This window comes from Peromyscus maniculatus, chromosome 1 (genome assembly GCF_049852395.1).
Source record: "Peromyscus maniculatus bairdii isolate BWxNUB_F1_BW_parent chromosome 1, HU_Pman_BW_mat_3.1, whole genome shotgun sequence".
In the NCBI taxonomy this organism is placed as follows: domain Eukaryota; kingdom Metazoa; phylum Chordata; class Mammalia; order Rodentia; family Cricetidae; genus Peromyscus; species Peromyscus maniculatus.
In genome coordinates, this window is record NC_134852.1 from 77112265 (window position 1) to 77126483 (window position 14219).

The 14219-nt window shown below is 44.5% G+C and overlaps 1 protein-coding gene across 3 annotated transcripts in view; it reads left to right on the forward strand.

The window, feature by feature from the left end:
- Pcsk6 (proprotein convertase subtilisin/kexin type 6) overlaps positions 1-14219 on the forward strand; it is a 201949-nt gene that overhangs the window by 70530 nt on the left and 117200 nt on the right. For all 3 annotated transcript variants that reach the window (XM_076544469.1, XM_076544466.1, XM_076544462.1), the window contains exons 5-6: positions 66-142; positions 2956-3044. In XM_076544469.1, the coding sequence (XP_076400584.1) occupies positions 66-142; positions 2956-3044 (166 nt within the window). The remainder of the gene's footprint in view (positions 1-65; positions 143-2955; positions 3045-14219) is intronic.

Below are 14219 nucleotides of genomic sequence, written 5' to 3' on the forward strand. Positions count from 1 at the left end.
AAGCCTAAAGTGGGGCTATCACACATTGTGTCTCTAATCTTCACTAACCATGATTTAATTCCCAGGATTCCTATGCAAGCTACGATGTCAACGGAAACGATTATGACCCATCTCCACGATATGATGCCAGCAATGAGAATAAGTATGTCCCTTTGCGGCCTCCTTCCTGGCTTATCTTCCATTGCCTCCAAAGAGGAGGCCTACAGAGTGCTAGGCTCTGGGTTCTTCTCCTGCCTGGGTGCTGTTCAGGGCATGTCTAGGTCTCAGAAGCCACTAGACCGCAGCTCTTTGGGCACCGATGACTTCTCTGGGGTTAGCCTCTTCTTTTAGGAGTGTTACCTCTGCTGGCCAGACAGAAATGGTGTGAAACACTGTCCCTGTTTCTAGCCTTGTGGGATATCTAAAAGAATCACCTTTGTCTTGGAGTCTCTGTGACTGTGTTCAAACATCAGTTTGGTCTGTCTGAGCACACAGGTCACATGCTTGAGCTTGTGACCTTACAACCGAGAAAGGCATGAATGATGCTGGGCAAATAAGGAGTTCAAATCCCTGCTCTACACCTACTGTTTGTGTGCTGTTTGTGCACACTTGAGAAACCTTGCTGCGACCGTCTTTATGTCCCGGAGGCTGCTCCATGCAGATGATGGCCCTAGCTCAAGGGTTATTGGGAAGGGTGAGGTGAGGTGACGTGTAGGGATTGTTTACGCAGGGTGAGTTGCCGCCTCAGGTGACCTGAAGAGGTCAAGGGACCTGTGCAAGTGACAAACGCCAGTCCTGGGGTTGCTCCTGGGGTTTCCTTTGTGGTACCTGCCTGTCCTTTCTCTGTCAGCATGCCTGATTTGCTTAACTTTTATCATTCTTCCAGAAATACTTAAAGGAGATTAACAAAAGACCTTTCTCTCTTTCCCATGTGGATAAAGCACTGGGCTGTGCATGTCTTCCCAACATGCTCATGTCAGTCAACTTTCCATCGTTATAGAGAAATGCCAGAGACAGTTGACTTCAAAAATAATAGGTCAAGCTACGTGCAATGGCATGTGCCTCCGGTCCTAGCTATGTAAGGGGAACCTAGGAGTTAGAGGCTGGCCCAGATAATATAACAAGATGCATCTCTGAGAGATGGGGGAAGAGAGAGGTTGGGGTCGGGTGGGGAGTGGAAGAAAACAAAAAAAACAGACACAGAGAGATTTATTTTGGCTCACAACCTTGTCACGGTCCATGATCAGTTGGTCCGTTGCCTGCATCATGGTGGGAACATACAGTAGATGTACAGTAGTAGGTCAGAACAGCGCTTGATCAACCAGAAAGTCAAAAGAGAAGGAGACAGTGTCTGGGTCTCACAGGCTTCCTCAGGGCACGTGTGCAATGGCCTAAGGCTCTACCTGCTAAAGATGCAGCCCCTCGCTGTCGCTGTAGACAGAGTTTTCTTTGGGCCACCAGCTCACAAATAATGACACAGAGACTTATTATTTATTATGAAAGCTCGGCCTTAGCTTGGCCTTGTCCTATCAGCTCTTAAACTTAAATTAACCTGCTTCTATTAATCTATGTTTGCCACATGGCTTTTTTTTTTTTTTAACCTCTTCTCCATTTCTGAGCGTCCAACTTGTTCCATGTCTCCTGGCACCTTCTGCACGCCTAGATTCTTCTTCCCATTCCCCCTCTCTCTGCCCGGAAGTCCCACCAATACCTCCTGCCTAGCTATTGGCCATTCAGCTTTTTATTACATCCATCCCAGCAACACATCTTCACAGAGTATACAAATATCCCACAGCATGTCCGCATAGGACTAAGACTGGAACACATGAGATTGGGGACGGGGTAGTCAACATCCAGACTCCAGCAGTATGCTGTTATGCCGTGGGTTCCACGAGGTGCTATGCAGGGCCACTCGGGTGCTGTGTGCCACATGCCAGATGCTGAACTCCCAGAGCGCCTGGACTGCTTTCTGCCTCACGTCCCAAGGTGCCCTTCTGCTCAGCGGCGGGGAGGCCCGGGGCCAAGGGCCTGCTTCCTGGTCACACATCAAGGGGTGGGGAAGCATGATCTATATTCCACGCAATGACCCTTGAAGGGCGGAATCAAATCCCAGTGTGTGACCTGAGAGCAGGCCTGGCCTTGGGGCTCTGAGAGTTCCAGAGAATGACAGATGACTCCTTTCCAAAGGGCTAGCATGCAGACCCGGGACCATTTTTAAATTTTGCTACAAATCTGAATCAATGATTCCAATGCCCCGTGATCTCTCCTCACAGATGTACGATGGAGACTGGCCCATATTTTGGCCTCTGCTAAGAGGAAATGACCCAGTGTGGCACATCAGAAGATGGGGTCATTCCTGGGGAAAACAATTTGTTTCTCTGCTGATTTCCTCAATGTCCCCGGCCTCTACTGAGTATTTGACCAAAAAGTGTCCTTTCTCAGCTCCCATTATTCCTCTGTGGGAATGACAGAGATCTGTACAGGCATGCAGGGTGCTTGTCAGGACACAGGGGACAGGGGCAAAAGTGGTTTCTTCCTTCCGTTGTGTCGGTCAGGCGAGGATTGGCACCACCACACCTGTAAGTGCCACGTGACTTGTCTTTAGTCACAGGAGACAGGGAACTGAGGCAGGACCGTGAACAGCCCTGGCAGGGAGTGAACACTAACAGGTGCCGGGACGCCCAGGGCCGTGGACACTGGCAGCAGGCCTTGCTGGGAATCTACGGGAGGCATCCTAAAAGGAACAACGCGGGAACCATCGTTTGCCATCCCCAGACAGCAAAGAGGGCTGGGCAAAGCCTGGTTGAATACATATGCCAGAAGGGCTGCCCAGAAAAGGGGGTGGGGCATTGCCGGCATCTCAGGCATAGGGATAGCTGACCTTGGCTGCAGAAATAGTGAGCATTTTATAGGATTTGTTAGTGACTGCCGGGCTAGAAAAACCTCACTTTTCTTGTTTGTTTTTCTTTGCTTCAGACACGGCACCCGCTGTGCGGGAGAAGTCGCTGCTTCGGCCAACAACTCCTACTGCATCGTGGGCATAGCATATAACGCCAAGATAGGAGGTAAGGCAACCCGGGAGCTAGGAACACAGGGGCCGGGGGCTGCGTAGAGGATGCCCCCCTGTGGTGGTCCGCAGCCTTGTGTCCTTTGGCCTGGGCGTAGGCTTGGCCTGAAGCGGCAGCCAGGCTGGTAGGTGGGTCTCAGGCTAGGAGCTGCTTGCCATTTTCCTGCTGTCGGAGGTCCCATTGGAAGGGAATTCTCTCGGCCTTGCCACCCTGGCCCCTGACTCACCTCCACCATCCCCTGGACCCTTCTGACAGGCTTCCGTGGCTCCCTGTCTGGTCCCAGACACGCTTGCTTGCTTCTCTGTTGGCTCAATTTCCTGTTGCAGTGCAGCCACCTGTTTCTGTATTTGGTGAAGTGCTCCCCACCAGTCAATCACCCCTCTGCCGCCACCTTATTGCTGGTGGAGATGGTGTGTCCCGGGCCTGACCTCAGCTGTGTGTGGCTTTCTTATGCAGTTCCTCACGTTGGTAAGTCAAGCTGCCCTTGCTAGCATGAGGCTTTGGAGCAAAGGGTGCCGTGCCTTCCTGTGCCCCAGTGGAGCCTGGCAGTGAGATTCCACAGTTGCCAGGTATTCTGAAGTGCCCCCTAGGTGCATAACACTGAGCAGTGGGGTGGAGGAAAGGGTGCCAGGCAACTTCACGGACTGCTTGGGGGGCTTATCCATGTCTCTGTTGGAAGAGCATCTGCTTGCTCAGACGGCAGCTGCTGGCCTCCTTGGGTAGGAGTGAGGATGGCTGCAGCTTCATCAGCATCACCTGCAAAGAACATGAGGTGTGAAGGCTGGGTCAGGGATTTCCTGCATCACCCAGTCCTTGGATTTCTTGAGTTTTCAGTAAGTGAGTCCCAAGTGTTTCCTAAATTAGGAACTCAACCTGCCTTTCTTTGGACTTCTTGAAGTGGCTGGGATTTGTCATTTGGTATCAGGTCTCGGGTCTAAGCCCACTCACACACTCCACTGCCTGTGTATTCTTGGACAACTTATATATCCTCTGTGAGCCTAAGTATGGCAGGGAAGTGTAGCTGGATTTTTTCCCATGTCCCGCCTGGCCCGCGGTCGGGACAAATCTCTCACCCACAGTCCCGCAGCCTTTTATAGAATAATCACTCAGAAGCTTATATTAATTATAACTGCTCGGCCATTAGCTCAGCCTTATTACTGACTAGCTCTTACACTTAAATTAACCCATAATTCTTATTTATGTTTAGTCACGTGGCTTGATACCTTTTCTCAGTTCTGTCTTGTCATCTTGCTTCCTCTGTGTCTGGCTGGCTGGTGACTCCTGACTCAGCCTTCCTCTTCCCAGCATTCTCCTTGTCTGCTTGTCCCGCCTATACTTCCTGCCTGGCTACTGGCCAATGAGCATTTTCTTTATCAACCAATCAGAGCAACACATTCACAGCATACAGAGCGACATCACCCATCAGGGCAGTGGCTGCCTCCCAGGTTTGATATGGCAATAAAACCAGATACCACATTTGTAGGCGCTGCCTCTGAGCTCATCTCCAGGGAGCTGCCGTGTCCTCCCTTCTCCTGTTGCGACTCTCACATAACCAAAGCAATGCATCCCACTTTGAGTGAGCAGGTAGACCCCACTGTTCGGGTGGTTCAGGCCTGGCCCCTCCAGGTCCCTAGTCTGACAGCACCAGTGACAGCTGATGTCTACTGGAGACGCAGCTTCCTTGCGTCACCTCAGGCCCACCAACCAGACCTGCAGGTTCTCGGGGAGTTTGTCTGGCGAGGGTAGCTTGTGAACACTGGCCTCAAGGACCCTTTGGGGCCATGCAAGTGGGTGAGAGTGTAAGGACACCTCAGTGGAAGCAAGGCTTATAAGGACCTGCCCAGAGGAGCCGCACAAGTACGACCTGCTGTCCTTGGATGGTTCTGCTCTATCCTCCTTGCAAAATTATGTCTCTGAACTTCCCAGAGTCTGGAGAGAGAGAGTACCTCCCATGTGGGGCTGGGAGCAAGAACGTTTTAAAAATTAATTTATTGAACATCTTCAAGCACGTACTGCATGTATAACTCTGGGCAGCCACTGAAGGGGAGAAGAAGATGCCAGACATAATTAGGAGCCTCCAGGAGCTCAGCATGCCTTTGGGATGAATAGGACTGCCTAGAAGTCAGTACGAGACCAAGTACTGCAATGAGACGGGCAGGCGGAGCTTGGGAGGACAGAAACAGGAGGCCTGGCTGGATCCTGACCTGGAGGCTTGGCTGCAAACAGGGGGTTCCAAGGAGACCAAGAAATGAGCAGCATGGAGCTGGGAGGAGCCGGACTACCTAGGGCCAGGACAAGGAGCAAGGCTGAGTACAGGAAAACAAATGTGAGATAGCCTGTCCTTAACCCAAGGGACACATGGTAGCCAGTGTCCCCAAAGCTGGCATGTACAACTTCAGCTTGCACAGAGATGGCCATCTTTTCTGATGGCCCCTCCCCTGGCACCTACCACTGGGCAGGGCAGTTTTGGAGCACCCCAGACATAGGGCGATCACCCTCTCTGAGGTTTTTGTTGTTGTTGTTTTGAGACAGGGTTTCTTTGGGTAGCTTTGGAACCTGTCCTGGAACTCACTCTGTAGCCCAGGTTGGTCTCTAACTCACAGAGATCCGCCTGCTTCTGGCTCCCAAGTGCTGGGATTAAAGGTGTGCACCACCACGGCCTGGCCTCTTCTCTGAGTTTTACATGCACATGGCCTGCAATTTCCATGCAGTGCCTCTGGGCCAACCATGGGACTAAACCTTCCTATGTTTGTCTGTGTTTTTCAGTTGTTGCTCGGGAGAGTAAAATGTGTATCCTAACCTGCCTCAGTCTCTCTGGAATAAGCCACATACAAATCATGTGTAATGTAATGAAATAATCTAAAACAGATTATTTCATTTCACACTCTCTCTCGTGCTTCCAGTGGACGTTTCATGTGTGTGCATTGCCATTACTTGTTAGTTTTTATTTTGTTACACCATCTTATTACCTAGCTCAGGCTTGCCTGTAAGTCACTGTGTAGCCCAGGTTGACCCCCGTGAGTGCTGAGATTGCTGGTGTGTGTGACCCGACTCAGCTTTAAATACTAAAGGCAGCTCATGGAAAGGTATACTGCCCAGATATGTAGGGTTTCTTAAACTTTATGCTTTCTGTATTCTCCACCTGTAGAATTAATTTTTTGAAATAGGGTCTCAGTCAGTAGCCTAAACTGGTCCGTAGCTTTGTATAGCTCAGGCTAGCTTCAAACTTATGGCAATTATCCTAGTTCAGCCTCCCAAGTATTGGGACTAAAGGATTAAGTCACTGTACTCTAGAGAATTTTTTAAAGATTTTTTTGAAGTTCAAGTATACTGGTGAGAAATTCCCTTAGAATTTATTCGAAAGTGTCTTTTTAAAAACTACTTAATAAATTTAGTTTGTGGGTTTATGCCCATGTATGCAGAGGTCAGAGGAAAACCTGGGGGAGGCAATTCTTTTCCTTCCACCATGTGCGTCCCAGGGATCACATTCTGGCTCTGAAGGTGGTCTTTGTCTTCATTTTGGAAAGAAGTTGTGCTGGTCAGGATTCTAGCGGGCCGCTTTCGGTGTTTCAAAGATGTCGTTCCGAGCTCTCCTGCCCGCCATCGTTTCTGATGGTGAGTCAGGTGTTATCCTCACTGTTGCCTCTGCTACTGTGTGATCTGTTCCTGTGCAGGCCTGACGATGGTTTCCCTAATTATTATTTCCCTGTGACTATAATGGCCTTGTGTGTAATTTTCTTTCTATTATTCCAGCATGGACTTTGCTGTTTCTCAATGAGTTTGTGTGTTTCTCTCTCTCCCTCTCTCTCTCTCTCTCTCTCTCTCTCTCTCTCTCTCTCTCTCTCTCTCTCTCTCTCTCTCTGTCTGTGTGTGTGTGTGTGTGTATAAAAGAAAAAGTCAGTGTTCAAGTGTTTTTAAGTGGCAGTCACTAGGCTGCTCCACACACCTCATAGGTCACTGAGGCTCTGTTCTTATTTAAAAATCTTTGTGTCTCTGTTTGCTTTTAATTAGATGGTTAGTGTCATGCTGTCTCTGAGTGTGCCTCCTTTTTATTGTATCCAGTCTGTTTTTAATTCCATGCAACTACCAAGTTTTAGTCATCATAGTTTTCTGTCTTATATTTTCAGTTTGCCTTATTTTTTTTTTTTAACCATCTCTAAATCTTCCTCGAGACTCTCCACATCTTCACTCTTTCTAAGTATCTTTCTCAAACTCTCTGGCATGGCAGAGAGTTACTACAAAGCCTTCTGGACTAGATCCAGTGTCCCAGACATGTTTATGTTCCTAATGATTAAGTCTACTCTTTACAATGGTTCACATATTCTTTTATTTGCATGTTTAGTTATTTTTATTGTATCATTATATAACAAAATTTATTATACAATAAAAATCATCTATATTGTAGGATTTAGAGCCTGTTGGATTTTTTTCTAATACTGTAAAGCTTTGTTATAGCAGTGATTAAAGTTTGAGTTTTGAGAGACTTATTCATCCTTTCCCAGGCATCTTTGCCAGGAACATAGTTTTGCTCTTGCACCGTGACTTTCTGGTATTTCAGTGGAAACCTGCAGTCCTGGAGTGCACAGTTCTTGGAGCATCTGCACAGCTCGCCCTGGCTTGTACCCACTGTCTTCCCTCTAGACTTGCGTGTTTTTAAGAAGAACGTTGCCTAGACACATATTTTTCAGGGATCTGCCGAAGGATGGAGTGAATGTTATGTCTTTCCCCATAGCTGTGTCCTTTCTGAGATTCCTGCTGTTTCTCAAAATCTGTGTCCTGTCACGACTGACTTCTGGCCTTCGGCAGAGCCAGGGAGAGCCCCTTGGGTGGAGGAAATCCATCTAAACTTGGACACCCACGATAGTGCAAGCTGGTCAACCACTAAACCCCTGTCTATCTCTGCCCTCTTCTGGTTGATTTCTGATGCCCTTGAAAATGTACTTGTGTTTCCCAGGGTCTGGGATGATTATCTGTGAAGAGGTGGTGGACTACGATCTTGACCCTTACTGAAACTAAAACTTAGAACTCATATCTTTGGTTTGTTTGTTTGTTTGTTTGTTTGTTTGTTTGTTCTTAACCTAGCAGAGTACACATTCGTTAGCCTTTGCCACGGGACAACCATCTCAAAGCGTAATTTCTTAAACAGTAAACGTCTGTCGTATAGACCGTGGCTACACTAAATGGTTCAGGCTCAAGGTTACTCTCCAAGGTGTAGTCAAGTTGTGGACTGTGTCTGGGATCTGAATGCTTTACTGGGGCATCCACTCTCAAGATGGGCTGCAAGTGCTCTTGGTGAGAGGCCCTTACTCTTGGCTGGGGGTGCTGGTTCTTCGACATAAATACCTTTCCTCGGGATGGTTTTAGTGTCCTCATAGCCTGGGAGCTAGCTTCTCTCACTGCAGTTGATTCTTCTATGACCAAGTCCCAGAAGTCACACACGTCAGCCTTACTCTACTCGTCGGAAATGCATCGCTACACCCCAAAGGGAGAGGAAGTTGGTTGCACCTTTTGAAGAGAAAAGTGGCAAAGCGTTTTCAGACTTAGTTGAAAATCACCACAGATAGACTCTTAAAAAACAAAACAAAACTGCCTATTTATCCAAATGGAGTAAATTTTACCAACTTCTTTGTAAAATTGTATGTTTCTTGTAAGTTTTATCACATAAAAATAACTAAAGGAAACAGTGAGTCAATCCAAATTATATCTTTTTTTTTTTTTTTTTTTTTTTCGAGACAGGGTTTCTCTGTGTAGCTTTGCGCCTTTCCTGGAACTCACTTGGTAGCCCAGGCTGGCCTCGAACTCACAGAGATCCGCCTGGCTCTGCCTCCCGAGTGCTGGGATTAAAGGCGTGCGCCACCACCGCCCGGCCCAAATTATATCTTATGAAATGAGTTTCCCCAGTCGCCAACACCCCTGGCCAGATGTCCATTAGGTGTGCCACCTATGTTCAGGAGAGATTAATATTCCCAGGGACCAATAGAGACAGTGTTTTAGAGAGTGAAGCCCTAGTGTGCTTAACCCATAGTCTCTGATGTATTTCATTTTAGAAGATTTTAATTTTTTATTAAGTTCTTGAGCTACACATGGATGATTTGTGTTCTTTTTCTATGTGTAACATTCCAATAAAAACCTGATGAAATTTTTATAATGTCAAATGTGTTTGTCTTCCTTTTGTAACTCTGGAGTTTGGAATCAAACTTGAGAAAAGCCCATGAAAATAAAATTGGTTCTCTTGTGCTTCCTCTGAAAATGTAGGTCTTAGGACAATAATTTAGCCAAGAGCTTTAGTCAAATTTTCTTTTATTTTTACCTCCTTATTCCTATGGAATTTTTTTCTGTCAATAGTGAGTATGAAGGAGAACCTGACATCATCCCCTCACAGATTGCTGTTCAGCTTAGGGGTGCATACTGCCTGTCCCATCCTGCATCCCACGTGTACACAGGCTCCCCCTATGGTTCCGTACTCTGTCTGTAAGGTCTATCAATGCCATCATTATTATTTGGAGAGTTCTTTTCGATAACTAACAGGATGAATTTTCTCTTAGAGTCCTTTATCAAAAATGTTCCTGCTATTCTTGTACATTTTCTCTTTCAGATGAACTTGAGAGTCTCCTTGTCATGAAATTTCCTGTTGGGGTTTAGATTACTTTGGGGGAGAATTGACATTCTTACAATAAATGGGTCTTCCCACTCAGGGAGCATCATGGTAGGTTTCTATATTTTTAGGCTGTTTTAAAAGTTTCACTTAAAAAGCTTTATCACTTTCTCCATATGGGACTTTCATGCTTAATTAGATTTATGTCGGGGTTGATATTTAATATATATTTATAATCAGTCATTATGGAAGTGGATATAGGAAAGGTATTGGTTGTTGTTTTTGTCTGCCTTGTTTGAATGCTATGGGTGCTATGAGGTTTTATGGCTTTTCTATCTGTAAAGAGCAGGCACCTGTGGAGACAGTGGCAGGCTGTCTCTAATACTGGTGACTCATTTCTTCTTCGTGCCTTATATCAATATATAGGGACTCCGGATAATTACCGAATGGCCGTGGTTTATGGGTTCTGTTGTCATATGTGATGCATACAGGAATAGTATTAAGCCATTTGTGGCTCTCTTTTGTAAGTCTCCTGTTGCTGGACATTGTCAAATTGAGACAACTGTATTTTATTCCTGGATTTCTGAGAGTTTTGATTAGGAGTGGATATTAAATTTTATTAGATGCTCCTTTAAAAGACATCCCCAGAGATGACTATATTCTTTCTTACATGTGCCATTTAGTCTGTGTAGTGTAATGACGTACATTAATGTATGTATTTCTTTCCCTCCTGGAATAAATTCTGTTTGATCACAGTGTTGTTCTTTCAGTACACAGCTGCATTCGGTTGTTGATATTTTGTGCGTGGTTTTGTATCTTTGTAAAATAGATTAGACCACAGTTCCTGGTGTCACTTAGGGTGGTCTGGTGGGATGAGTTAAGGAACTCTGTCCCCTGCTCTGAAGCGGTTCCTATCAGGGGCATGGCCTGGCTTGCTGGTAGCGGTAGATTGACCAGTCATTCTGTGTGGTTATGGTCACTGTTGGTGTGGGCTTTTCATTCTCCTTGAGGGTCTTTCTATAAAAATCACTCAATTTTCCAGAGGTTCAATCTGACATAAATGAAATATATTCTCATAATTTAAAGGTATTTTTTTAATTTATAGTTGTTCCTGAATTTATTTATGATATCTGGTTTTCCCCTGATCAGTGATAGAGCTTCTTTCCTGTAAAAAAAACAGGTTCCTTCAGACAATTAGTTTTTTAATTGAATTTTTAATTGTTTTTTAATAAATTTTTTTACTGTTTTATGAATTTCTACCTTTTCTTGTTTGTTAATTTCTTTACCTTACCTTCATTATTGTTTGTTCCTAGCTCCATGAAGAACACTTGTTAGTTTTTAAGTTTAGGATTTTCTGTGTCCTGATGAATGAATGAATGAATGAATGAATGCCATCTACGTGTTCTCCTTAACTTGTGTCACTGGCTTAATTAGACTGCGCTGTTACTGCTACTTATTTCTGAGTACTTTTTAATCATTATTTTTATTTATTATTACTGTGCATGTGTGATGAGGGTATGGAGTGCTCAGCACATGTGTGGAGGGCGGAGGGCAACACTCAAACTGGTTATGTTTCTGATGTGACTTCCTGGGATTGAACCCAGGTCTTTGGGCTGGGCAGCAGGTTCTTCGGCTGAGTTCTCTTGGCACTCCATTTCTAAATACTTTTGACTTTTCTCTTTAAGCCCTGAGTTATTTAGAAGAGCCTTGTAAAACTTTCTAACTGGATAAATCCTTTTGCTCCTTCCTTGCTGATGTTTAGTTGCTGCTGTAGGCGTCAAAAATTCTCCGATTAGCAGGTGTGCCTGCCTACCAGCTCTGGGGGTACCTGTGTTTGGTCTGTGCCTCACGGTCTTTTGTTTTGAACTTGCATTCACAAATCAAAGGATTTTATGTAAATTAGAATATGCAAGAGTTGGAGTTACTCCTGAAAAACTGGAGGCTTTGGCCATGCAGGGCCTCATCTCTCAAGGCAACAGTCACTGGCAGCTGCGTGGTGGCCATTCCTAACTCAAGGGGAAGTTCCCCCACCCAAGTCCCGAGCTTGTTAATAAAACTGGACACTTTGTCCCTTGATCTTGCCTTCCAGGTGCCTTTAGAAATGTGCATTTGTCACAAGAGTGTTGGATCAATCTAATGAAACATTTCTGGAGACTTTCTTAAATTCCTTTGACAACTTCAGACACACACACACTATATGTGTGTGTGTGTGTGTGTGTGTGTGTGTGTGTGTGTGTGTGTGTGTGTGTATTGCGTTCTGATTAATCTCACTCCCCCATCTCCCTCACACTTCTCCCTATAAATCATTTCCCTCATTCATATCTTTTGGTTTTGTTCTGTGGCCCATTGAATTTAACCAGGGACATTTATGTGATCATGGGTTTGGAACTACCCACTGAAAACAATGACTCCCATTGTTCTCTAGAGCGTTTCAGTAGCCAGTAGCTCAGCGGGAAGGGAAAGCATCCCATGAGCTCCTCCCATATCCAGGACACATTAGTGACAGGGCCAGTCTTGTACAGGCCCAGTGGTGGTAACAGGATCCACCATGAGTTTGTGATTGTAATAGCTGTGTGAAGCCAAGAAGATGGCATTTAGCAGACCTTCCCCCGTCTTCTGGCTCTTACATCTGTCCCACCCCCTCTCCTGTAATGTTTTTTGAACTTTAGAGGGGGTGGCATAAATGTCTTATTTACAAGTAAGCACTCATCTATCACTTATTCTTGACACCCTGGGAAGCTATGAGTTTCTGCATTCACTGCCATTCACTGCAAAGAGGCCTCTCTGATTAAGAATGAGGTAGCATTTGTCAATGGGTATAATTATAGATGCTTACAAGGCAGCTTGACACTATTATCAGTTTAAACAACAGTAGAAAATTCCTCCTAGAGCCTGTAGCTCCCCTGGCCATGTGTTCTTGACTAGGTTTATAAGTATTGGGTAAGAGTCCCTATAGTCTAACGCTGAAGACCATGCATCTGGTTATAAGATATAAAGAAATCAAGCAAAAAAATGGAGCTGGAAACTTCTTCCCCACTAGCTAGATTTCACAATGCTGAAATGGGCTACGCAGTGTACCGAGGAAGAAAAAGTATCAGTGATTCTACCTAGAAGTGAATCCTATGAGTTTCACTACTAACCTGGCAGTCTAGATGGTCCTGCTTGTGCAGTAATGGCCTGACGGTAATGGGGGTAACCAACTACTCTCCGCTTGGCTTGGGGTTCACTCCACAGCAAGGAGCTCATGCCTGGTATTGTGCCTTCCTTTTTATCTCCCTGATCTGTTTCTGAGAAAGGCAGTGGTTCTCCATGACAGTTACAGACTTGTCAATTTCTTTATGCTTTTGCTGTATATCTTTTACAGTTATGTTACAAGTGATATAGAAAATCTGTCTTCTTAGTATATTGGATCTTCAATTGGTATAAAAAATAATGTTTTGATTTTTTGCCTTTAATTGTACTTTGGCTAATATTAATGTTTACACACTGGCTAGATTATTTTATTGTAACTTTTATTGTACATTTCTCATTTTTTTTTTACCCATGATTTTGGAAGTAGAACATATCTGAATTTATTTTTTTAAATGTAAGAGTCTCTTTGAAGAGGGAGTTTGATATATTCACACATATGCTGATTTCAAATATATTTGGATTTATTTCTGCTGTACTTTATTTTCACAAATATAATTCTCTCATAGCACAGCCTTACATTTTTTATAGATATAATTTCTTCTATACAATTTTTTTTTGTTTTTTGTTTTGATAGTATGAGAGAGTGAACTCAGAGCCTTGCATATGTTAAGCAAATGTTCTCACCACTGGGGTTCATACTGAGCCTACCTCTTCTTAATCTTTATGTTCTGGTTCTGTCCGACTCCCGAGTCACGTGTGTTTTCGTTTCTTCAGTGTCTGACATTCAGCAGCGCTCATCATGCTCTTCTAAACAAAGCAAGGGCCTCCACATAGCCCTGCTTCCCTTACCATCGCTTCCTGGCCCCTCGCCTTATCCAGATTCTTACTCTGTATTATTTATAATAAATTTACATCACATATCAACAATTATGTGCACTTAACTCTAAAGACTTGACTCTTTGATGGCCATTGTTTCTTAGCGTTTTCTTTTATATGAATTTTTAAATTTTTACTATTTTGTTAAGTATTCTGATTTGTTTAATCAGAATTCTTTGAAACATAATTCTGAATGTTTGCTATACACGTGGGTGGTTATACAAATTGTAAACTTTTGTGAGTCTTTGAAATCTAACAATTTTATTTTCTTTCTACAAAATTGATTGAAATTTTTATTTTAAATTCAAACCCAAATCTCAAAACATTGTTCCTTGGTCTTCCCCATTCAGGGTTGCCAGTAGAAGTTTTCTCTGTCTTTGGTCCCTTCCTCCACTCGGAATGTTACCTTCTATGATGTTAGTATGTTATTCTGGCTCTCTTTTCATGACTGCTTGTGTGGTCCACTTTTTCCCCTATCATTTCACTTCAAATCTTCCTAGACTGGTTATATTCACATTAAGTGTCTTGTAGAGATTATATATCCAAGCATGGATTTTTAAACCTACACT